Consider the following 26,818-nt stretch of genomic DNA (forward strand, 5'->3'; position numbering starts at 1 on the left):
CACAAAATGTATCATTTGATTAATTGGTTAATTGAAGACATCGGAATTGGAAGAAAAGCATAATTCAAAGAAATAATTGTTTGCCCTAGGTTGACTGCTTTAGGGTAGCAGTGGTAGGGGGCACAGTTAAGAGACTCAGCAGTCACACTTTTCTTTGTTCTCTGTGTAGAAGTGGCTGAGATTGACACTAAAATGAGAATAGCTTGTCCAATTTAAAGGTCAGTCCACTTGAAATGAGCCTGGTCAGGTGAGGCTAACCCCCTTCAATTTTCCAGCAGTTGGGGAAACTTTTCTTAGTCTTAACACACTGTTATCTGTACTGTACATTTACTGCCAGATTGACTATTTACTGCAAACCCTTTCCTCTGCTCACTTTTGTACCACTCACTCTACTTGCTAAACACTATTGCACACTCATTACATGTTTAGTGTCTTGTAGCCAAGTGTGTCATCAGCGCTAGTGCCTGGTTAGCACTCATGCTAACGCGAGCAAACGCTTAAACGGATAAAGATATTTTAGTTTTCTAAACATTTAACCACTTTTTTTCCTATCATATTGGAATTGAAACTGGGAATAGATAAAAACCGGAAATGTGTTGAAATCTCCATAGGAATTGAAAAATGTTTCAGTCGCCACAGGTGAAACAATCTCATCAGTGCTAGCAGCCTGGCTGTCAGTGTTTCTCTGTGGCATGGACGGATTGTTTGCATCTGTTCCCACGAGCAGTGGAGGAAAACACACAAAACCACACAAATATTTAAGAATATAAAAACAGCTCATGGCACATGCTGTAGCATTGTGATCCCACACAGTAAACAAAGCACCACAAATATCCTCGTTCCTCTGCTCATCTCTCTGTTCTCTTTTCCACCAGTGACATGATTTCAGGCTACACTCTTTCCTCTGTTGCTTTTTTTCCCTTCCATCTCCTGTTTTGCCTCTCATCCATCAAGAGACAAAGGGGTGATTACATCACTGCAGGGGGTGCTGTTTGTTTTTTTTCATTGTTTTTGTTGTGTTGTCTCTTTGCCTGATTTGGCGACTGTCCCGGCTTTATAACTGAAACCTACTGCTGCTGGGTTGTTTCCACAGAGGTTATTGACACTGAGGCAAAGAGATTAAGGTTTATTATGATTTCTCAACTCAAGTAATGTTAATATTTCAAGGAAGTGGGTACTAGGAATTCACTATCAAGAAGGCATCAGGTAGATTACTGGTTTGATTGGTGTATGATAAATAAACTGCAATCAGGAAATGAGATGAAGAAAGTTGATTGTGTGTGGTCCTCTTTGGTCCAGGAGCACTTTGCTTCTGCAAAGAGGGCTTTTTCATGTAGCCAAATACACACTTTAGATGTGGAATATGTGGAATCCAAGGCAGTCGTATCTTTTACAATGATTTTGCAAAGAATGCCTTTAAGATTCATCTTTATCCTGCGAGAGTCATTTGCTTCTCCAATCTAGTCGCCCCGAATGGTTTCTATGAGGGATGCAAAGTGGCCACTGTGTGACCTCAAATGAAAGCAGTTCTCTGAGTATAGCTGAAAGATTGTCATGCCTAAATTGCAGATATTCTGGACTTTAAGAATAGATGCCACCCATGCAATTTATGGCACTACGTCTGCTCCTAATGACAAGATACCGACATTTATCAAATTAACTGCTGTCAAGTGCCTGTGCTGTCGCGGGAGGATTACCGCAGAAACGCTGTGTTCAAGTTCATTTGACGGCATGTCTGTCCCCCCCAGCGATGCCGTAGCTAAGGCTTCACTTTAATTTCCACAGCTTTCCACTATCACTCGTCTACCAGCCCCCCTCTCTTCTGTGCTAAATTTGTCTTTAAATTGGATATTCAGGCGATGGAGAAACTCAAGGGAAAGGGTGCCCTCTCTCCCTCTTCTCCTCTCTTCCATCATAGTTTACAGTACAGTACTGCATGTATTTGACACCATTTTAGAGGGACAGAAATGAAAATGACAGCATTATTCAGATGTTAAATTGCCACAAGCTTACATACACATGTAGACTACATCTTATTTATCTCCAGAATCCAGACCTGGCCTATTCAATAAGCTTAGCCCTACTGGCCCACTGTAGGCTGCATCAGTCAGATTAAAACACACCATTCGCACTGATTACATTCTCCTCTCAACAAATATCTTAAGAAGAGGGCTGTAATGTTGTAATGTAACATTAGGACCCTATGAGGCTGAGAGTTAAGTAGGTAAGACTGAGTAAGGTAAGTGTGTGAATGTATTTGTAAGTGTGTGTGTGTTTTAGAAAGAGAAAGAGCCAGAGGTGGGGTTATATAGGCAGTGTTAGGATGACAGGCCAATAAAGGCGTAAGCAGCCAGGGCAAATTTATGACGGCCGGGCCGAGTGGAAAGAGAGATGGGGGATGGAGAGACAGCTCTTACTATCCAGGGTATCTTATGCCCCCTTGGAGAGTCACTCCTCTTGTCTCTACAATTTCATGGCTCTCAGTCCTGTCGCATTGTCTCTTGTCCTCTCGCTCTTTATTGTTATTTATCTTTTTCCTTTCTTACTGTAGTAGTCTTCATGATTATTTCTGTCCTAACAGTGGTTTGTCCCCCTCTCTCTCTCTCCCTCTCTCTCTCTCCTCTCTCTCTCTCTCATCTCCTCTCTCTCTCTCTCATCTCTCTCTCTCTCTCTCTTCTCTCTCTCTCTCTTTTTACTTTCACCCCCTTCTTTTCCTCCGGCGCCACACAGAGCGCTGAAGTGCTTCAGGCAACCATTGTTTCCTTTGTCTGTAGGCCACAGCGCTCTTTATCTCAATTTAACTCAGACAACGCCTTTTGATTTCTCATATGTGTTAGCATGAGTGAAGCAAATAGATAGTTAGCTCAGTCATCCTTTTAAGCCATTGTATTTTTTGTGCTGCAACAATGCTGTGTTTCTAGACTTTGTATCTATTATGGCTGAGAGCAAGAAAAGGAGAGATAGTCCAAATCAATCTTATTAGAGAGGTACGACACTTGAGAGAGAATAAACTGGACTAGCATTAGACAAAGACACTGAGAGGGTGAAATAGAGTGGGTTGAGCGCCCTCTTAAAATGACCTCTTATCATAGTAACACTTACTGTACATGACTTAATACAATACAGACTTACGCTAAAGACAACTAATAAGGTGACGAACACAAATCATAGAAGATCTTTTTTCGCAGGTCTCCTTCAGGGCTCCCATGTGTAGTATTTGAAGCCTATGTCTTATATTATACAGGACGTCCCATCAACAGACCAGTGTCACATGACACCCAGATACCCTGATACCCCTGCCCTGCCTGTGATACTGTTTTGGAAAGACCCATGTGTTGGCCATGGCAGCGGAGCACCAGCTATTCCCAGCATGATTGCAGTTTCCACCTGCAGCAGGAAAAAGACCTGTTCCCCTCCCAATCACTGTTTCCATATAAACATTTTTACAGGAATGTGTGTGCGCATGTATATTTGGTGTGTGTGTTTTTTATGTCTGAGGTTTAAATCAGAGTTTGGTTGTTTTATTTTGGCAATAGCTTCAGGAGGAAATCAATGTCGAACTGTTTTTTTTTCGGGGGGGGGGGGGGGGGGGGGGGGGGGGGGGGTTTGCGTGCTTATGCTGCTCTCCAGGCATTTGTATTAGCCTTTCTGTCATATCTGCAGTTTATTCTTTTCCTGAGGGGGAATTGTACAGGAGACAAGAGAGGAGAGGGAAAGTGAAGCAGGAAGAGGAAGATGCTCATCTGTGAGCAGCATGAGGATGAAGAGGCCAGCTGTGAATCTGTGGAAACACAAGCGATCTGTTAACAAGAAGGCGAGAAAGAAGAGAAGAGATAAAGACAGAGGCGGTTAGATGTATGAGATACAGGGGTCATGCAGACAAAGAGCGTGAGAGAGAGACTGACTCGGGGCAGCGTTAGGAGCAGCGTCTGGGCCGAGATGAGGTCAGACGTGGACAGACTGTAGCCTAGTGTTTGACCACCACAGGCTACGGTGACCCATTAACAGACTTGTAAAGTTCAGTCCCCCTCTACTGAAAACTGCAGGTCATCCACACACACATATACTCCACAAGTGCACATACATTACAGGTAGTAATATACTAATACATAGCAATGGTCTTAACCAATCTGATGTATTAATAGCTTTATTATTTTGAGTCTATTATTTGTTTATAGAAGAAAACATCTAGATTGCCTTGTTTCATTTGTAAAAAGCAGATAGGCTGGAGCTATTTAACGTGTTGCTTTTGTACCCTAGAGACACATAGCCTACATTCCCCAGAAGACCCTCAGTTTAGTCAGACCCAGAGCTGCTGTGATTCATTTGGCATTTCATGTTTCCTGCTTTTATCTACCGTGAACAGATTATTATTCATGATAGTGGTTTTAGGTCTATGACTGTGCCCCTTTTTAACCAAGAGGTGGTTATGGCCTAAAACATGTTGTCTGGATACTCAGTATTGTTGGCCTCAGGGCTGTGAGCACACTTAAAGCTTCCTCCCCCCACACACACACACACATATGCATGCGCACACCCTCAGTATATTTCTAGTGACAACATTTTTCCAAAGCCAGGTGGTAGGAATATTAAAATGAGTTATTTTAGTGATCTAGAGAAACAGCTAAAAAAAAATCCCAACCCGAAAAACAGAAACATGCCAGGATGGTAACTATTCATTCAGTTCCCACTTGGTGTTTTTCCCATCCACACCCTGTATTTTTAGTAATGAATCAGCTCAGCATATTCTTCTTCTTCTGAATTATATGAAGTTTTTGTTGTTAACAAACTGCAAAAACATTTTATTTCAAAGAAACATAACAACATAAATTTTACCTCAATGATAGAGCAATGAAATCTGGTGAGTTATGAAATATATGAGAATGCAGAGTTTGCAAAGTAACAGCAGCAGCGCATATGAGATTTTTAAAAAGTGAATGAAGAATGGGTTGTACACTACTCGGTTTGGTTTGCTGCACGGTTTGGCATTGTGGGAAGAGGCTGTTTGCACACAAACACACACACACACACAGAGTCTCTATGTTGCCTGGCAGGATGCCGTTGGTCCAAGCAGTCACAGTGGGCAGCGTTCGCCCACAGGCAGCAGCGAGTACACGGAGCAAGCGGTGGGTGGGCTGAAGGTCAGATCAGCCCTGGACACACTGGCATTGTTCTTTCTGTGTCATTCTCTCTTTTTTCCCCCCTCACTTTATGACCTGTGACTTAAAGAGCATATGTCTGTGTATGTGCGGGTGTAAATATATATATATATATATAAAACACAATGAAAGGCACAAGAAAGGAATAAGTACTATAAATGCTACTTAAATGTGTTTTAAAGCTACAGAGTGCTTATTATTTATGTGACCTGGAGAGTATTCTGTGTGTGCATGTTTGTGTTTTTCTCTGCAAAGAGCTATGGCATGTCATTAGTGTGAGTCAGCACAGAAGAGGCCTGGCCAGCTCTCTGAGAGCTCTGTTCAATGTAGAGAAGTGGGTGGAGATGAGCAAACGGTCTTCTTAGACACTCAGAGATGCATGATGTCTTCTTCTCAGCTGTTACACACCAGATTCCCCGAACTGCTGACTGTACTCTCTCCTCCTGGAAGCTGAACCTTTTGAACTCCAAAACATTTTAAGTAGAACCACAAAAAGCCACACCTTGAGCTTCCTTGCTGAGTGTGACATCATTAAACAAGGCATCCAGATTGTAGTTTGTTTGCATCCATTTCACTGACCTTTATTTCTTGTTCTTTGTGTCTCTCCCACCTCTTTTTGTAAAGGGCAGCACACATAATCATCAAAATCACTTTGTGCTGGCTGAACTCTTAATTTCCCACAGAGAAAGTGATAGCGCCCACCACGGAAGCAGTTCAGAAGGAGATTGCAGGAAATTTCCCTTGAGATGCTGTGCTCAGTGTTCAAATTATTTGAACCTTGACCCAGTTTATAGTTGGGCCATTTCAAGTGCTTCCTCCCCGAGCTTTATGTTTTTTGTATAAATGCATGAAGAAAGATGCAGGGGAAACTCATTTTGTGTGCCCCAGTTTCCGAAACTGCATTAATTAGTGTTAGAAATTAACTTCGCAAAACATGACAACCTGCTGTGAATGTGAGGCCCATCAGCAAATGTAACACACAGTTCTGCCCAGCGTGCTTTACAAAGGCACAGGTAACATGAAAAGGATTTTGGTCAGGTTAAAACTTACAAAAGTTATGTTTTACAAAAGATATTAAATGATGGTGTTATGAGATCGTTTGGCAACACCAAGTGGCAGTGCATCTCCCTACATTTGCCTTTGACTTAAACTAAATGCATGGCTGAAAGCTTCACAAGAAGGTAAAGATGACTAGATAGATGTCTGCATTAAAAGTGGTGCTGTAAGTGTGCTGAAATTAAATGACTGAAATGCAGTTGAAATAATTGCAAGACATCTAAATCACACTTTCCCACTTCTTTAAAAAAAACTGGAATCTGCTTTCTTTCTCCACTACAAACTCTCTTGCAGAAACCTCAAAAACATAGAAAAATCTAAAATATACTGACATAAGGTTTGCTTCTTTTCAATCACAGATGGTCATTTCACCGGGACCCCTCCCTCATATGGGTACGATGCAGACCGTGCAGAAGAGCAGCGGAGGCACCACGACATCCTACCTTACATCGATGACTCACCGTCATCTTCACCGCACCTCAGCTCCAAGAGCCGCAGCAGTCGGGACACCCTCTCCTCTGGATCTTTGGAGTCCTCCAAATCGGTCAGTACACCACCCCACAATCTCCTACTGCTGGTATAAACAGAGGAAAATAGATATTTATAATAATTTTATAATGAAACCAGTGTATAGTGAAACCACTAACTCTGCATCAAAATTGTCTTTTTTTCCACTAATGTAAGATACAAAACATAACACCGTATGGATTTACAATTCTAGAAACATGGTTGAAATCACTCTTCTATGGCAATAGGTGCCAATACTTCCTTTGACCTCAATACAGAGCAGGAAGTGGGCTAATCTATTCTTAGAGCAATCCCGCCTCATCAAAAAGCTGTAAATTGATGAGAAATCAAATCTGCCATTTGAGAGGATTGATAAAGGACAATATCTCCTGTCTCATAACCTCCAAAGCAGTCATCCGGTGAAGAAACTCATCCCCCTTAAGAGACTGGCCTTTTCTCGTTCATGGTATTAGGCAGAATTACCTATTACCTCCATCACCCCATTGCTGCCTTCATCCTCTTACCCTCCGCTCTTTCTTTCTTGTCTGCGGAGAGAAAACCCAGTGATCTATGACGTCTGGTGCTCTTCAGAGGTTACCATGGAGAGGATACACACATGCACGTGCGCACACAAGCACGTGCACAAGCTCGGAGACAGCAAAGATGAACAAATAACACAATCTATTTTAAGCTGCCTTTCTTTTTTTTCATCTCTTTTCTAGAATTCATATTTATTTGTATTTTAGGAGATCTCGTCATCATAGTGAGGATTTGTTGTTAGCAGATGAACATTCCAGGGCCAAATGTTCCATTAGGATAGAGGGGTATCGTGGGAGAAAGTAATAGGCTAATACTGCCCCTCTCCAGTGTGCCCTTGGAGGAAGTAATCGCATCAGTGGTCATGAAGCAATATCAGCAACGACGCCCCCCTCATTCTTTGCTCACTGTCTGAGCCGGCGAATTGAGTGTCTGTCAATCTGATTGATGGCTTGATTCTTCCAATAAATGATGAGTCCCCCGTCTGCATCCAACCTTTGACCTGCAAGCTTGGAACTCTCGCTGATTTACATTTATACACATACACATATGCACACATACACACACTCAAACACACCCTTCAAGACTGCTTGAGGTTGTCCCCTCTGAAGCACACATATGCTTGATTTTCATGCGTAAAAGAGATTGAACAGGATTTGCTGAGTAAACTTTCATGTTTAGAGTCAGAATCCCTGAGCAAACCTGAAGCTATGGGTGTGTGTTTATTAAATGTGTGTTTAGGGTTGGCAGCGGCGGTGCTGAATCTTTAGTTAAATATATTATGCAGCCATACAACAAATATCCATCAACAAATCCTATGAGCAGCAAGACATGCTTTCAATAACTGTCATGAAAATAGAGTTACCATCGTGCTTGATTTGCCCTTGGCCAGTCCTTCTTCAAACAACATCCCAGTCTGCTTCTCTAATTGATGAGTCACAGCCCAGACGGGCTCCGATTGGCTCGGCAGGAGCTGATGGTTTTATGATGTCATTGTGATGAGTCATCACCATCAGCAAATACTGCTGATTTAATTTTCCACGGTGTCTCTCGTTCTCTTCTAATCGGACTCTTGCCTGCACTGCAGAGGGAAAAGACGGGGGTCACTGATCAGAAGTCTGCTGACGCATGACGACTATTTCTAAAATGTTTCAGTTGTTTTGCCAAAAACACTGATGACATCTTTCACAAATGTGCGTCATATCTTGGCACATACTTGTAGGTCAATCAAGGACAGTTACAGCTTATTTTTAGTGGATTATTTTTCCATACAAAGTTTGCTCGACCAAGACAAACTAAATTCCTGTAAACTTTCTTGGGCAGATGAAGATGACAGGAAATGCAAGAGATAGAGAGATTGGGAATGACATGAAACAACAGTCCTTAGCTGGATTCAAACCAGGGTCCTTGCAGTTGATGATCACTTCCTTTACCGAATTGGCCAGAATTCCTCTTAATTCATGAACCTTTGTTCTTCTCCTCACTGTATACTGTATCATAAAAACTAATTTCTTTGTTCTCTTATCTTATCTGACATAACACCCTGAGGCCAGGACCTGAGGGAGAGATCACTTCTTCTCCTGCTCAGGACTAAATCTCTAGATGGCCAACTTGAGTGGATTAGGAGGCTTGGAAAGATTAAAATCTCCCTTGTTATAGTGCATCACATCTGTAATGAACACGACTCGTTTTCTTGCAGTTATAGTCCCGGCGTAATGTGGCATCGTTCACATCATCATCCAGAAAAACCACTACAAACACCAACTCTGTCGGTGTCTGTCACGTCTTGCTGAAGTGCATTTTGAGTAAAGAGAAGTAATGCTGCATGTCTTCCTCCCGCAGCATAGGATCATTCTGAGACAGCTCCATTACACAGCAGACACGTGGAGATAGGAAGCAATCTCATTAGGCATTTCAGAAAAGCGAGGGATGGCAGAACAGGATGCTAAACAGATTAAGATGTGAAAAATGAAAATTGAAAAGGGTTAATAAAGTGTGGAACAGGCCATGCATTGCCGTTCACTTCTTTCTTTCCCTGTTGAGTGTTTATATGAGCTGACAGTCTCCTGCACTCCAAAAGGGAAAGAGAGACAGAGATGTAGAATAATGTTATTACAGTCGCTGCTGCCCTGCTTCTATCTGTGCCTCCTGAGCTACATCTACGCGCTTGTCAAATAAACACTGTTTGCATTGATTCTCATGCATCTCCCATGAACATTATCAGTGCATAAGCAAATCAGAATTTCTAAATCATGTTAGGTAGAACCGCCGCTAAGGAGTGTGTGTGAGCTGGAGGAGGATTGGTTTAAGTGTTGGTTTAATTGGAAAATATTAGCTTTTGTTGCACATGCTGGTCACGAAAACATAGACACAAACCCAAATATACCCCAAGCAAGGCAAATGTGTTTTCTTTTTACTTTTTGATGACCAAACATGTAAAGCAGACACCCCTTCAGTCTGAACCCAGAGATGGGCTCATTAGCTGCCAGGGCGATGAATAAAAGATGATATGTCTGGAGATGTGGGTGCATCCTAGGGGAGGCGTCTGGGGTCTGTAACGATGAACAAACACTTTAAGGATCCCGTCTGCCCTCTACTAGTTCAGTAACACGTGGTTGGATGTTTCAAGTTCCCTGCTTGTGATTTTTCTTTGAATGTTCATGATGCATCAGATGGACTCTGGTGTTTCCCATGTTCTCTTACCAGCAGGCATGTTCCGGGTATGCGGATACTTGTGGCTCAGCAAGGCTTTATATTCATTTTTCATTCATTCACAAATGTTCAGGGGGCTCAATTGCTGCTTTCCCTTTTACCTCAGTGGAGACAGACAGATTCAAATCCACCACAATGCAATTTAATGCATTAAAAGAGCAATCCTATATTACAGTTATATTACCAATTTACTTTTTAATACCTTCTAATTAAAACTTTTTTATTCACAAAGAGAAGACTTTCCCACTTTTGGTTGTCTTAGAATCCATACATAATAACCAATTAGAGCTTTTTCAAGAGACGCTGATGTTTTATACAGCTCAGATCCCCAGACAGCTCTGCATGATGCATAATACATGTCTGTCACAATCATTTCCTTTACCCTTCACTTAAGAAAGAGACACAAAGAAAGAGAGACTGAAAGACAGAAGGAAAGAGAGAAGGTAATGTATATTTACAGTAGAAACATAAACTTTTGAAGTTAAGAAAAAACAGTCAAATGAAGAAGAGAGTGCATATAGTCCATCATGATTCTACAAACTTAATGAATCAACTTTGTCTCATTCAAAGCTTTTACACAAGTACATACAAATCGTGTGTTAAAGGCTAAGATGCTAAGAAACTGGAGCAAAGTGCAACAAAGTGCCTTTAAATCCTTGTGACACCTGTGTCAATGCATTACATAAACTGGTCAGACCAGCACAGAGCCGCCATCATAAAGGATTAATGGTTATTCATTTTAAATAGAACTGTAACCACATACAGCAGCACTGTATAAATGCCTTGCAGCTTTTAACTGTTTGCAATACATGCAGCCAAGATGCTGTTAATTAAATCAAACTTTATTGTGCGCTGAATGTGTTTGTCACTTTTAAAATGATGCTTTTCTGTTGCTTACTGATTTGCTAATCAATACAAATGCAAGCCAAACCAAAGCACGTCTGGCCCTGCGGTAACTGTGCTGATAATGGACTCCTAGGTAATGGAGTCCATAATAATTCTGGATCATTTCATAATCTTCTGGGCTATAGCGGTCCCCTGAGATCTAGGCTAGCATCTGCTTATGCTGTGGCCATGGAAACAGGTTTCAGACCCATTTACCACTCCATTTAAAGAAATGCATGTACACCCACAGAGATCCAAGTGCTCGCAGCACATGTTGAAATGCAGCTCACATGAATACTGTGCATCATTTTAGCATGCATATAGATAATATGTAGAATTACAGGTGGCTTGACATATAGAAACAGGTAAAGTCTGAAGTAGTGCTGAAATAAATAGTCAATTAATCAATCAGTCAACACAGAAGGAAGATTTTGATAATCTATTAAGCGTTTAAGTCATTTATATGGGCAAAACAGGCAATCTGATGAAGTAACCTTAGGCTCTGGGAAACTGTAATGCCATTTTTTCTCTTTTTTTGCCACTGTAGGCTAAATGTTCAATGAATTGATTTGGGGAAAAAACAGATGAAACCTTCAACCAATCATTTATTTGAAATCCGACTCATAACTGTAGGAATAAAGCTAAATATACACCAACAATAATAAAAATACACTTAGATTGTCTGGCTGTTATCATGTCTACCATATGGATTTTATCCTGTTGCCCCCTGTGCAAATACACATACAATATTTTCTGTGTCACTGAGGTCTGTGAAGCCAGGTAGCTTAAGCCCAGCAGGCTGATTCAGCTGAAGTTACAGCAGCCAGACCTGAATGTGCTTTTCCTTAGATCACTTTGCCATCTTCGTGTACTTGATCTTGACCTTCATTTAGTCCCTTTCACACCTACAACCCATATGATTGCTGTATAAACATAGGTGGCAGCATTAGCATGTGTTTGTAGGATTTCCATACAGGATGTGTACACACGTGACATGACAGCTCTTGATTAGCAAAAGGAGGCTCAACAATTTGTTATATGCTCTTGGTTCAGGAATCTTCTGGCTTCTGTTCACACTGGCATTGCACAGAATGAATCCCATGATTTTTTGTCACTATTTTCTAGATCTAAAAAGCTTTTCTTTGTTTTATGTCCCTCTTTCTCTCCTTCCTTTGGCCAGTCTCTTCTCACCGTGACCCTCACTCATGCTTCTCTCATTCCCAATGTTTCTATACTACATACACTATCAAAAATGTAGTCCTACCCTCTTGTTCTCCTCTTCATCATGTCATATCTTTTACTCTTCCTTTCCTGACCTCTTTCTATTCTTGTTTTCTCTGTTCTCTCCTCATCGTAGCCTGAGGGACAGGATGCTTCCACGTCCCAACCTGAGCTCAGTGTGTGCGCACTTGCGCATTGTCTCACACACATATTTTTACCCCAACCTTTGTCCCATGGGAGACACTGCCTGTTTGAGTTATTTCAGAGTTTGTGGTTAAACAAGACAGCCCGAGGAATCTCTCTCTCTGCCTCTCTGTTTTCTTTCATGTCCATACTCCTCCTTTGACTGGGCAGAAGGGAATGAGGAGTTAACCAGGGAGGATTTCTAGAAAGTGCATGTGTACCTTGGAGATCCTTTTACCAGCTGATATTGAATATACTTTAAAAAAAATCTAATTGTGTGCCCTACAGTGTGAAAATAAAAAACAGGCATGCACAAGATTGAATTTATTTGTGTGCATCTATTTGATATTGATGTAACTGCATTAATGAATGTCTGTGTTTTTGTTGCAGACTGAATGTGACCTGGAAAAAGGTTTGGAGATGAGGAAGTGGGTCCTGTCTGGGATTTTGGCCAGCGAGGAAACATACCTCAGCCACCTGGAAGCACTGCTTCTGGTGAGAACACACACACAGACACACACACACACATTGTCTGCTATTGTGTTATGATAGATCGTTTACTTGTTAAATTTGGTGCCATGGATGTATCTACTGTATCTAAATGAAAATAAAACATGCTAACAAGATGGATCCTTTATTGGCTTTTGGGTTTTGATGTGCAATACAAAAATGACAACGTACAAGTTATAAATAGCCAAATAAAAAACAAATTGCAACAGAGAAAGATACATAAAAACATTCGAGGGTTGAGTTGTATGGTATGACAGGATCATAAGGAAATAGAAAGTTGTCAGCCTTTCTCTAATTGTCAGGGTTTGCCATACTGTTTTTACCATGCAATATCCCAGGGCTGTATGAGCAATCTTTCAAAGCAAAACCATGTGTTTTCTAAGCCACTATGGCTTAAAGTGGAAATTACAGGATAATAGCACATTAAATTTCCCTTAATTTCCCAAGAATTTATTGTGTTTAAAGCTATTTAATTATATGTAATTTAAAGCTGCCCTAATCCAATTTTTTATACTAACAGTGGAATAAATGATTAAGCGTAATGTGAAAGGTGTCGCTCTTCATGTGAAACCCAACAGAGAATGATCACTCGGCTGCAGTTCCCCTCAGCTCTGTGGAGCATATTAGCATCTTTGAACTCATTGTGTTGATTTCACAGCCAGTAACTTTACAGTTTCGGTTCAGTCCTGCAGCTCTCTTCAACCTAATTTCCAGCAGAAGCAGGCGGCTGTTTTCAGTGAAAGATGTAAACCGACAGTATGCTAAGCTATTTTGGCTGCTAATGTTATGCTCTTAATTAGATTATATGCTAATAGTTCTCAAGCTTGCTTTGCAGATACATATCAGATTTCGTATCAGTAAAAACGGGCCCAACCTTTTTAGTAATTTACTAATAGGTGCTTACAGTTGACACAGAGATGCACTGCAAAGCATGTTTCACACCTGTTGTCTCCACTGTTCGTCCCTCTCAGCCCATGAAGCCTTTGAAGGCTGCAGCTACAACATCGCAGCCTGTGCTCACTGTGGCCCAGATAGAAACCATATTCTTCAAAGTGCCTGAACTATATGAGGTCCACAAGGAGTTCTACGACGGACTTCTGCCCCGCGTCCAGCAGTGGAGCCACCACCAGAGAGTTGGGGATCTCTTCCAGAAACTGGTGAGGAAAAAGAAAGAGATAAGTCGAGAGGTTTGGGGCTTGTGTGTGTGTGTGTGTGTGTGTGTGTGCCTGATGATTTTTCCTAATCAAAGTGACACTGAGCACCCTACAATGTTGGAAGTACTAGAAAAGACATTCAGGTTCTCACATTTCCTGACCTGTGAATGCAGCGACCCGAAGCAGCCCCACTGGGACATTATTCACAGTAATGTGCCTCAAACTGGGAAGCTTTCAATGTAACTCAATAAACCAGTAAAAAAATGTAGATTAGATTTTTGCATTGATGCTCTTCTTTATCATTTTAAATTTAGACAAATTGAATCTGAATCAAGCCACTCGCTCTCTGTCTGTCCTCTCCAGTAGTTTCGGCCAAGGATGTGAGGGCCAAATGTACACTGGGTCTACTTAATCATTTTCACAATGGGTCAATTAACCCACAATGAATCAGTTGTTAATTCTCTTCGAAATGCTTCTCCTCTCCCACTGCCTCACTCTCCGTGTTCTCTCTCTCTCTCCCCCTCAGACTCACTCATGCTCGAGCGCACACACGCTTACACACACACACACACATGCACACACACACAGAGGGAGGTGCAGGCGTGTTTCACAATGCCGCCTTTCTGCCTCAGGCAGCTGAGGCCATCACTGCTCTGTGTGCTTTGTGTCTCAAAAGAAGCTGCTATAAATAGGAGCCTCACTCTTTCTGTTGGCCTGTCTTCCCCTCTCTCTTTCCCTCTCACACACATTCACCAAAATCCATGTTTTTATCAAGTAGTTTGTTTAAAAGGTCATCTATGGTTTTTTGGTGTAGTAGTAGGGTATGGTCACATTAGCATCCAGTCCTGTCTGTTGTAGGTGATAAATAGATATTGATTGATTGTAGACTATGAACAGTGTATGAGAGCTACGCTGCACATTATAGACTTGCCTATTTGCCAACCTTGCAAATTTGGAGGGCAAAGTTTAAAGGATGAAGTTGGGGATTTTCTATATTTTTGTTAACGTCAACAAATCTCATGAAGAGTGAAACCAACGAGGAACTCATCCTACTTACAAATATTGTTTGTGTATCCAAAGCCATAAATGTTGTATTGCTCTGTGCCATAAACCTCTGTTTTCTGTTGTCCAAAAAATGATTAAATACACATCACTGAGCCACACTGCTGCACTGTGTGACATGTTCCTTCACCCCAAATGCAAAGGTTACCGTTGTTTGTTTAGAAACGGCTCCAAAGAGTGATAACAGCGGTCACATTTTCAGTCTCCGGAGAGTAGGCCTGTGTACGGCAGACTACTCTTGACTTTGTACTGAAATTCTTTAAGAAAGTCAAGAGGTTGTGATACAATGTGTAGCACAACAAGCTAGCAAAGCTCTGTAAAACGGAACCACGTTCATGTCTGCCGACTTCTCTCCTGGGACTAAAATGTTATTGCTGTTATTACTCTTTGGAGCCATTTCTAAACGAACTATGGTAACCCTTGCCTTTGGGGCTAAGGAACATGTCACCCAGTGCAGCAGTGTGGCTTATATCAGGATTTTGATACACACACAATACTTATAAGTAGGATCAATTCATAGTTGGTTTCAAATGAAATCAATGCAAATCTGTTTATTGTAATGTTTACCACATATTTCTGCAAGGCATAATGAAAGAATGTTTCTCTAGGATCAAAGTGTAAGGAGACATAACTTAAGCAACACTTTCAGTTAAAGTTTGGCTCTACATATGAGATTTGTTGGCAATAATAAAAACAGAAAATCACAAGCCTTATCCTTCAACAAAGGTGAACTTTCACCTACAAGTCGACCAGAGCCAGACAAGAGATCAAGCCAAAACAGGAAACACATTCTTGAATTTTTCAGCCGTATGGTATTCAACTGGGAGATGGAGCAAATATTCACCTAGACTATTGCTAGTGTGACCATACCGTTACCTAATTTCTTTGTCTGTTCTCAACTGTGGCTGAAAGAGCATTACGTCAGCCTATTTCTTCACACTCTGTATTTTTCTATCAACCTCGATAGTCTGGAGTCTGCTTGTCTTTGTCACTCTCCCTCTCCCTCTCCAGCAGGTGCACACACACACACACACACACACACACACACACACACACACACACACACACACATTTATACTGTACATACACACTAGTACACACACACACACACACACACACAGTTTCTGACCCATTCCCTCCCTCCAGACAGTAGTTAATAAAAGTCAAGAGGAGAAGACGCTGAGCCTACAAAAAAAAAAAAAGGAAAAATGCTACATGACAGCCGTTCCGTTAGGAGGTGGAGAGGGAGGGAGGAAGAGATTAGATGAGAGTGGAGGAGGTGAAGCAGCCAAGGAAAGAGGGGGAGGAAGGTTTGAGATGGAAGGAGAGAGGATGAGAGCCGAGTAGGGATGGCAAGTAGATTTAGGCAACTCTGATAGAGCTGTCTCACCATTACTCTGAAATCTGTGAGGGGAGCAGACGGGCTTAGGAATCATAAAACATTAGAACAAGGAAGGCGAGGGATGGGAGTGAAAAGAGGAAGAGGCAAAGCGTCAGTGGCAGGTTATAAGCATGAGTGTCAGAGAGAAGTGTTTGAAGACTGAAAATAAGGCTAAATCACACTCGTGCTTCTGCTCCGCCTGAACACACACTTCACACACTGCAGCAAAGTGAAGGTTTTACACCGTGAAGACAGACAATCAGACACAGCAGAAAAGTTTTTTATGGGGTAAACTGATAAACTGGCTTTGAACGTTTCACCTCTGATTCTGTAAATTTATACAGTAGAAGAAGAATACCCTCCCAAATTGTTCTTCGCTCTGTTGAAGTTTGTCTGAGGTTGGGTGTAGTGAATGTATGTGAGAAGATATGTCACTGCATGTACAGATGTGTACGGATGTATTTGAGAAGTTTCCATTTCGAGTAAACGATGAGAAAAAAGGTGAAATTCTGCTATTACAGTTTGTTCAAGTACATCTTCCCCAAGCTGGTCTGCAGAGATGTAGCTTCCAAAAGTTGACCAATCAGAACAGTACAAGCTCATCAGAAGAGGGGTCTTAAAGAGACAGGTGCTACAACGACCTGTTTCAGACAGAGGCTGAACTGGGATAAAGTATAAGATAAATAAGAAGTTTTTTTAACTGTAAATAAGATATTCCCGTAGAACACTAAAATATAAATATATATGTGCATATGTTTAATTTAACTTGTCTAATTCTGTCAAGTCATATAATTATATCATCAAGTGATGCTTCATCCTTCTGTAAGAACATATTTCAGTCTGTTGGAACTACCTTATAAACCAAGTGGCTAAATCCAGACTTCTCGTATAATGGCCGTGGTCTGTCATGAGGCTGTTTCCTTAATGTTGTTTTCCGCTGTGGATTACACACATACTCTCATGCAGGACAAATCCCAAACTGAGAAATCCAAACGCCCAAGCAGTTTCTTTCATCACCCAAAGCCATTTTCTGCTGTGATACTGTAGCCGCAGCCGTACACTCTGTGGATGTGGCTGGCAGACATTCGGGCTCTCTGTTCTCGTCGCAGTGAAACTGTCACGCTCTGAATGGCCTCCACTGTGGCGCAGATTGTGTGGCCCAGGGCAGGACACAGGATTGCAGGATTTGTGAAAATTGCCTTACTCCTCCTCGCTTTCTTCCACCTTACCTTTTTCTTCCTGGTGTGCAGATGTATGTGTAAAGCACAATACTGTAGAGTCATTTACGCACTACCTTTGCTTCCTGAAATCCATCAGCGAGCGCTTAAACACACAAGTAAGGAAAATCATTTGTCAGAAAACGGAGGTTCTAATTTCAGTCTTGTGTTTTTGCTGTGTTTTTTCATTCATGGTGGCACGTAGCCTTAAAACTATAGCTGTTTTTTGGACAAACATACACACAGTGAAATTGGTGGTGATAACATAATAAGTGCAAACGATGTTTAAAGAACTTGTGACCCCCCCACCCCGTGACATTAAAGATCAGGTCATGTCAGGAAGGTCAGAGTCATGGCTAAATATAGGATGTACGACGATGAATGAGCCCTGTTTGAGACAGCAGTCGTTTAATGGTGTACAGATGTGAGTTTTAAAGTAGCTTACACAAGGTGACAAATTACAAATCAACAGTCCCAAAAGCTTTGAAGACTTGGTGTGTAGAAGTTTTAAAGGATAATTTGGGTGCATATTTGGCATAATTTCATCATCAACACGTAAAGTGCTGCGATCTGAGTCCAACTGGGTAAGAGACTCGAGCATAATGATCATACAGAGTTTAAGCAAAATACTCTCAGGTTAGCCAAATCTTATGCCTGACTGCTCACATTTCTTGCCCGGTCAGACTTTAATCTCAGAAATGACTTTGGTACCGATAGAAATGATAACCACAGTTATCAAATAAACTGGAATGATCCTTTAAGCCTCTGAAACAGACAAAAGAGCTCTGCCCAAGGTATGAGTTACAGGCGTGTTTGGTATTCTTTTCAGGAGTGTGTGTGTGTGTGTTTGTGCGTGTGTGCGTGTGTGTGTGTGTGTGTGAGACATTCTCGATATTACACACAAAGCCCTTCTGCACTGTCTTTCTCCTGCTTTTGCTTTTGTTCAGGAGAATTGATTGTTCTTTTGTCGGCTGTCGAGACGGATCGCAGCGCTGGCAGGCAGAGTTTTGGTGGCGTTTTATTCAGCCATCCAGCTCCATAAATGTGTTTTCATAGCCTCCGTTACACCAATCATTAATTACTCACCCCGGTGCAGTGCAGGGGGCTCATTGGTTGCTATGGCAACAACTCGGGCGTGTGGAGCACTGTGGTTACGTGCTGTTGTTGTGACGGTGATCTGTGTCTTTTGGTTTGCTGTTTGTTTCTTCCAGCAGTCTGCAAGTCATACACAGTGTCTCAAACATGTGTTTCAAGGATTTTTCACTTGTTGCAAATAGATTTGTCTATTTGTGATTGTAATGGTGAAGATTTCAACAAAACTTCAGGGCGTGAAGTGGCTCCTTTTGTGCTCTCCGTCATTTTTACACAATCGACACTTAGACAAAGTGTCTCTGTTACTCTCTGTTGCTGTGTCTCCATCTGTATGACTGTGTGCAGAAAAGGAAGTACAGTAGGGAAGAGGACTGACAAGTGTGTTTGGATTTGTCTTTGTGTGTCTGAGCATCTGACTGAAAGACTGTTTTGTGTGTTTCATTGCCTCAGTGTTTCTGTTTGAGAGCACAGAGCAATGATGTTTGCCAGCTAATTATTTCTCCCTTATAGAAACCTTGAGCTTGACAAATTTAAATATTTTTATTTGGATTTAGAGTATGAATTGCAGGCTGAATAATCTCTTCACTTACAAACATTTCAGTGTGTCTAATCTTATCATTAAAATGTAACCCTCACATCACTTCTCTGTTTGTTTTTCTTCTTCAGGCCAGCCAGTTAGGAGTTTACCGGGCCTTCGTAGACAACTACGAGTTGGCCGTGGAGACAGCAGAGAAGTGCTGCCAGGCTAACACGCAGTTTGCTGAAATCTCTGAGGTAAGTAGAGGAGGGGGGAAAAAATGGATGACGATGCCAAGCAGGGACTCTAACATGTGGTTGTATTGAAAGCTATAAACGTGGGGGAAGGGATAAACAAAGGCTGTGCCAGAAGTTTAAAAAAGTGCAGAAATGTCAGGAATTAGAGGTAAAGATAATCCCACTACTCAGCAATGAGATCCTCTTGTGTTGCTTAGTTAGAAGAAAAGCACGTTCTCTTTTTATATGTCAGGAAATCCAAGAGAAGGCTGATAACCAAATATTTATACGGTATTCCTCTTGATTTACACTTGTTACTCAATCTTCCTGTTCATTCAGTATTCATCCACACACACACACACACACACACAGTGCAGTAGACATTGAAGCGCTTGCAGGCAAAAGTTACTGGTTTAGTTTCTGTCTTAATCTCAAAGCTGTGGCGAAGGTTGAAGCTGTGATCACTGAGTTATGGGGTCGTTTTACCAGCGTGTAAAATCAGTCAGTCAGACACTTAACCCCCACATACCAGCAAATTATCCAATTTGCACAACTTGTCCTTTTTTCTTTGATGTATGGAGCAATGCTGTATCTAATTAAGATAAAAGAAAGTTAATGTTCAGTCAAACATTTATCACAGGAGCCAATCTTCACCAAAACATGTACTGAATTGTTTGTAGAACCATGTGCAAATGTGCCTTCTCCAAATGTAATAAAGCAACATTCATGCTATTGAAAAACGCCAATTTCTGTCTGATTGGCTGATCTTTGATCTGATCATTGATAGAAATAATTCATTTAACAGAATCCAGTCTCACTGACTGTCATTGTCCAGCATTCATTCAGCATTTATTTTATTTACAGTACATTAGTGAGTAATGTGGTGGCTCTGATGAGTACAATTTCAGCAGAGTGTTAACATTAAACAGTTGGCCTTATGTTGTGCTGTTGCCACATGCAGCTGGATAGTTTGTGAAAGAAAGGCAGTGTTACCTAGTCACACAAAAATGGCAAAGAAGATGACTGACTTGCTGCACATTGTTAAAATATGTGTGATTATGGAAAGGAACAGTTTCCGAGAGGTGTTGCATAGAGAGAGTCTATTTTGCACCTGCTTAACAGTTTTACCCTTGATGTACTTCACTTGCAAAATGCTTTCCCATTTTCACCCACACAGCTTTTATCATTTCCCCGCATTTAAATTTCAATGTTCTGCTGAATATATATCTGTACAAATGCAACCAGAGGCAATTTTGTGGGTATGTGTCTCCCTGACCGCATGTACTTTTTTTGCCTGTTTCAGATGTGTTTATCAGGTAAATGATTGGTGTTTCCAGTCATTTTTGCTTAAAGAGCCCACAGCTTGATCTTAGTCTCATCCCTGACCAGGAAATATGAGCTTGGTATCACCTTCACAGACTGCGGATGAGTCTTGACAGCTTAATACATTTATACATTTATCTTTTCCCCAAACACAGATTTACAACAGCCTCGACGGCTCAGAACAATTTCCTTTATCGTAGAACAAACTAGATTTGAAAACACTCATCGTCATGACTCAAATGTAGTTTTAGAAACTATTTGTGAGGTTAATGTAGCACGATTGACACAAGTTTAAGCTACTAAACTTGGGTCAGCCAAGTATAACATGGATCGGAATTGTGGAAGCTCAGACATTTTTTACAGCTTCCCTCATACATTTTGGGATTTCTTTCAATTCCTCTGGTGGCCATGAAAATGAGTTCAGACACAGCGTTTAAAAATAATTTTGGGTCGCTATAACTATAAACCATTGTGGGATATCTTCTTTTGTACATTTTCTTCTTCTATTTGCATGTAAGCATGTGGCGGTTTTTGATGAGGTTACCAGTTAGTGTTGAAGCTGGTGTCTACATGCAGGATGGGGAATTCATCATCGAGGGTTGTTAATGGCCTACGTAATGATGCATGACTCCCAGCCATCTGAGCAAGATGATGGGGGGAAAAGCTGCTGAGGATGGCATAATTAATTTGAAATTGGGTGACCTCAGAGCTGTAGTAAGGATAATAACCTTATCATGCATTCATATTACTGTAACTGTGCTGAAGTGGTTCCTAAAGGTGTTTCTTGGAAAGGGTTTTCCCGCCTCACTGTCTGCACCTGAATTGTGTCTCCACACAGAACCTGAGGGTGAGGAGCCCCAAGGACTGTAAGGACCAGACGGCCAAGAACTCTCTAGAAGGTCAGTTGCTATATTTGGGGTTTTACTTAATTCTATTCTAATATTAAAATGTAATATAAATACATATAAAATATTATATTAATTCTGTCTGATTTCTCTTCTTTCTGATCTATAGCTCTCCTATATAAACCAGTGGACAGAGTGACACGCAGCACATTGGTGCTTCATGTAAGTAAGAGAGAGCCCTGAGGCAGCGACCCTCTTTAATAACGTCACATCACAATTGTGTTCTGTTGTGTTTTGGTAATTGCTTCTATTGCTCACACATTAACCTGAGAAACCATGACATGAACAAACAAAACACAACCTTCAGTTTGTTTGCTGACATTTTGAGACTATTAAAAGCATGTCGTACTAATTTGTTTTGTCGCCATCTTCAGTACCCAGCTTAATCCTCTATAAAGATAGTGAAAATAAACCCACCTGAAATGGTGATCATTATGAGATACTGTATATGACAGATTTCCGATTAGATATGTGACTTTTAATGTAATCATTGGATGTCTTTGATGACTTTGGAGAGAAAGATGCAGAAAGGCTTGGCTTTATTATTAATAAACTTTTGCCTTTATGTATCACTGCGCTGTTAGTTTTGTGTTTAGTAGAGGTGGCATGGCTCAAAACTTCACTTTATATTTCGTTTTTTCATTTACTGTTAGGATCCAGGGCTTCGTTCATTGCACATATGCAAAAGAAATAACCTTAAGCACACCATGAAAGAGCTAAATAAGAAAAGAGCAGCACAGCATATTTGAATGACATTATGCACTTTGAGGTAACTGTTGCATTTGCATGTCTGTGTGCATACATGTACCTGGAGATGTTTGCTTTTGAAAGTAAACGTCCCTGTGTCTCCTGCTGTACTCTAGGACTTGCTCAAACACACGCCCACCAGCCACCCGGACCATCCTCTCCTGCAGGATGCCTTGCGGATCTCCCAGAACTTTCTGTCCAGCATCAACGAGGAGACCACGCCCCGACGCCAGTCCATGACCGTCAAGAAGGGAGAGGTGAGTGTTCAAAGACTTGCAAACAGACTATGATGTAAATGAGTCACACTGCAGGCCTGGTTTTATCCCCCACTGGCAGTGGCTCAGAGTACATTGATTGACTGGACAAAAACAACTAAGTTCAGAGTAATTTGAGAGTTAAGCAGCTGATAGAAATTAAAGTTGTTGCATTAAATTAATTTCTGGCCACATTGCTATGAAATCAAATACAAAGGCATCAATATGTGATTCATTCAGACATACTGTATGTCACAAAATCGGTACTGTTGCTTTCATACATTTTCTGAATTTGCAACTTTGAACCCAACACTAGCATTTCTGCAGCAGGAAATATTTTTGTAGGTTTTCAATAAGTATTATGACCCTACAGGTTTAGATTACATTTTAGCTCAATTAAACTCCAAATGGGCTTCGAAATAATCTATTTCCTCCTCTTTTGCACAGACTGGTGATAGTAGAAATGTAGATAATAGTCTTTTTTTCATCGGTTCCAATCTATATAGTTCTGTTGTACATCGTTCAGGATGATGATGTCATGACCCCGCCCTCCAAATGGCCTTGAAGTCGCTGTCAAATCAGTGTACAGCGGTACCGGGAGGAGGCCACCAATCTGCAGCCTAGAGCAGAGCCCACGCCCTTATATGGTCATACCAGGGTTGGCTAGTTGAGGTTGATTCTCCGTTTGCTCTGTGTCTCTCCTGAGGTTTTTCCCATCTCCCACTAATGCAAACACACACACACACACACACGCAGACAACCTAACCCCCGCTGTCTCTCTCATCCCCGGAGATGACTTGACGCACATGAATGGATGCCTCTTGATTGATAGCTTGCGTGACACTACCGCACATAATGCCTTGTAATGAGCCACTGGTCTGCTCTGACTGGCAGATTCTGAGTTAATTATTCATAAATGGAGGGTGGGTGCGAGTGGGCAATAAGGCTGTGTCGGCTCCTCCCTCTGCTCACAGGGGGGTCATTACCGCACCCTTTCCATACACACACACACACACACACACTTTTCTACTCTCTGTTCCATTCGCTGTCTTTCTTTCTTTTGCCGTTGTTTGCCTTTGAACATATACACACATATACTTTCCTGCTCCACCTCCCCTCCTATTCCCTCAGGCCCCCAATTCCATCCCAGTCTGTCCAGACCACCACACCAGTCATCAAATATTTATGATGGATACATGAAAGCAGCTCATGGAAATCAATGGGGTTCATTATATTGTACTGTTGATAGGATACATAATACGCCTGAGGTTTTTGTCTGCCTTTCACCTACTCAGTCACTGAAAATCTGTTGTTACCCGGAGAAGATGTTTTGCGGGACGAATGTCTCAGCTGAGAATAATACAACACTTTTTAAACCTGTTTTAATACCTATAATTACACGAATTTATCAAATAATTGTAGTTACCTGGTTTAAATCACCAACTCAGCACATCTTCACCCTACTAAATTGAACTTGTGCTTTGACCTCTCCACATTGTCACTATTACAATGTTGATAACTAAACTTTTCTTGTCTGTATAGATCCAGAGAGGGTGTCAGACCTCTAATAACAGTGAAAGCTGATGTTAGGAAAGGTGTTTCTTTTTTGTTCTCCTTTGTCCATGGGTTCATACATTTTCCAGTTAATGAGCATTCATTTTGACCTTCCTTTTTGTAAATTGCTGAAGAATTATTAGACTGCACATAGAGCTATGTAGTAGCTGTTCAAACAATCGGACATTGAGTCCATAAATACTGGATTGGCAGGGCGTTGCATTCTAAGAGTTAAACACTGATGATTGCAGTTACATTTTACATTACACTCTTGCAACACACCAGGCAGAAATGTTCAATACATCTACTTAGAATGATAATTTGTCAAATATGGTTTTCCACAAAAAAGGGTCAATTATCTTTATTATCTACAATATCTTAAAATGACACCTATATCTTCTCCCTCATTTAAAATCCCAGAATATACAGATGTGCAAACACATATTAACTGTAGAGTCCACTCTTGTGTATGTGCACTGGATGTTTCAAGTATCCACATCCATTTCATTGTTATGATGTCTATTTGATTTAAGGAGGCAAAAAGAATCACGTAGCACAAGTGACAGAAGAAGAGGAAAAAGGCCTCAGTGCTAATTTATGATCTGTGGCTTGAAATCTCTGAATTCTCACTCTTACTTTAACATGCATGCACTCATGAGTAACCTGTGGTTTGTTCAGTGGAGGCACGCAGCAGCAGAAGAGTACAAGTGGCCCCCAGAGGCCCTGGCCTGGCCAGATGGGGGGGGTTTTGCTTAATTAAAAGGCGCAGTTTAAATCTCAATTCACCTCCCCACTCTGCTTTGTTTGCCTTTTGGAAAGATATGCACATGATGAAGATGATGATGTATGTGTGTGTGTTAGTGTGCATGCGTGTGTGTGTCTGTGTCTCTAGTAGAAGTGCACACACTCATCAACACCTCTTTCATCTGTCTGTACGTCTTTCTTTCAATCTATCATTACACAAACACGTCCCGGTATACACACAGTTTTTCACACACACAGTAAGCACAGAGATGCCCCTTTGAGCATGTACTACATTCTAAAAATAAACATGGATCTTTTGTATATTCATGCGATTGCTCACGCGCACGCTTTCAGTGAGGCTCCTCCACGAGATGGTCAATATTTAATCTGCATGTGCTGTCAGCGTGCTCTGCCTCGCCTCGCTCTCTCTCTACGTCGGTACTGCAGACGTTCCAGTCAGCTATTACGATAAATAGAAAAAGTCACAGTAGCTATTCGATGTTATGAAAATGTCATCTGATGCGCTGAGACAGCTGCTTTGTTAAGTATGTTTTTCCCCCAGTAGCAGAGCAAAGCAGCAACATAAGCACACTTATAAATTCATCAGATCATTGTTTTAGGAATGAGCCTTAACTGGAATATGTGTCTGCATCCAAAGATTAAACTCTAGACCCTAATTAAACAAGAAACAAAAAAACATTTACAGAGAGTAAACTTTCCATTCAGTATTAAATTAATAAAACACACAATAACAGCATTATTTAATCTATTATCAGTGTTTTTCAGTCCTGGTCCTAGGGCACCCCTGCCCTGCATGTTTGAGATGCACCTCTCTTCCAACACTGCGAAAGGCCCCGCTTCAAATGATCAGCTCGTCATCAAGCTCTGCAGAAGCCTGATAACGAGCCATTCATTTGAATCAGGTGTATTAGAGCCAGGAAACAACATGTAGGACGGGATGCCCCAAGACCAGGATTTAAAAACACTGTGATAGATCAAAGATTTTCTTCTTTTCAATTTCTGATTAAAAAAAATGAATACGATTTCATTAATGCTGATGATTTGATTTTAGATTTTAAGGGACTAAAACCTTTGTTCCAGATTGTTAATGGCAGGTTTGAATGTGCAGGTTAAACAGACACTTATGTGTCCCAGTGTTGTGTTATTCCCCCACATGATTCACATTCACTCGCACACAGTCAGAAGCCTGTAAATCCCCGATCTGGCTGTTATCCCTCCTTTTATCTTATCTCTTTATCATGAGATCAATGGACTAGAGGATTACCAGTGAGGCGTGATGGGCAGTGTACTTCCTCAGTCCAGTTTGAGACAATTCTCGTAGCTCCTGCGTAACACGAAAGAGTGTCATCATTTTTCTGCTGAACCTTCCGTTTAATCTGAGCGAGTAGGTGGGCAGTTTAAGTGCTTTCTGGATAGTATACTTAACCTACTGTTGTATGTTTTGTTTGATTATCCAATCAATAATCCAGTCCAGTGTATGTATTTGCTCGTTATGATTATCACAGGAGATATTAGCTGGGAAAAGGAGTTGACTTGCACACTAAAATTCTTACTGTCCTCTCTGGTAGATGAGAGGACAAAAAAAATTCTTAAAAAGTAAAAATTGCAACATCAGTGCAAAAATCAACACTTATTTTAAAGGTTTATTAACAATCTTCTAAGAACTGGATGCAATAATTGGCATGAGGAAAGACATCACGAGCAGGAGAATTTGGTTCCATATCTATTTTTTATAGTTTACTTATGATAGTTTAATCCTTGTTTATATACGCTATAATCTGCATGTAATTGGCAATGGATTAAATGCTCTTTAAACCTCAAATCCATGACCATATTACAGA

General features: G+C 41.1%; 1 protein-coding gene across 4 annotated transcripts in view; it reads left to right on the forward strand.

Annotated features, from left to right (window-relative positions):
• bcr (BCR activator of RhoGEF and GTPase) overlaps positions 1–26,818 on the forward strand; it is a 78,420-nt gene that overhangs the window by 39,607 nt on the left and 11,995 nt on the right. For all 4 annotated transcript variants that reach the window (XM_062434262.1, XM_062434264.1, XM_062434263.1 and 1 more), the window contains 7 exons: positions 6,575–6,759; positions 12,651–12,755; positions 13,742–13,927; positions 19,343–19,450; positions 21,591–21,651; positions 21,767–21,819; positions 22,521–22,661. In XM_062434262.1, the coding sequence (XP_062290246.1) occupies positions 6,575–6,759; positions 12,651–12,755; positions 13,742–13,927; positions 19,343–19,450; positions 21,591–21,651; positions 21,767–21,819; positions 22,521–22,661 (839 nt within the window). The remainder of the gene's footprint in view (positions 1–6,574; positions 6,760–12,650; positions 12,756–13,741; positions 13,928–19,342; positions 19,451–21,590; positions 21,652–21,766; positions 21,820–22,520; positions 22,662–26,818) is intronic.

The sequence above is a fragment of the Scomber scombrus genome, chromosome 15 (assembly GCF_963691925.1).
Source record: "Scomber scombrus chromosome 15, fScoSco1.1, whole genome shotgun sequence".
Lineage (NCBI taxonomy): Eukaryota > Metazoa > Chordata > Actinopteri > Scombriformes > Scombridae > Scomber > Scomber scombrus.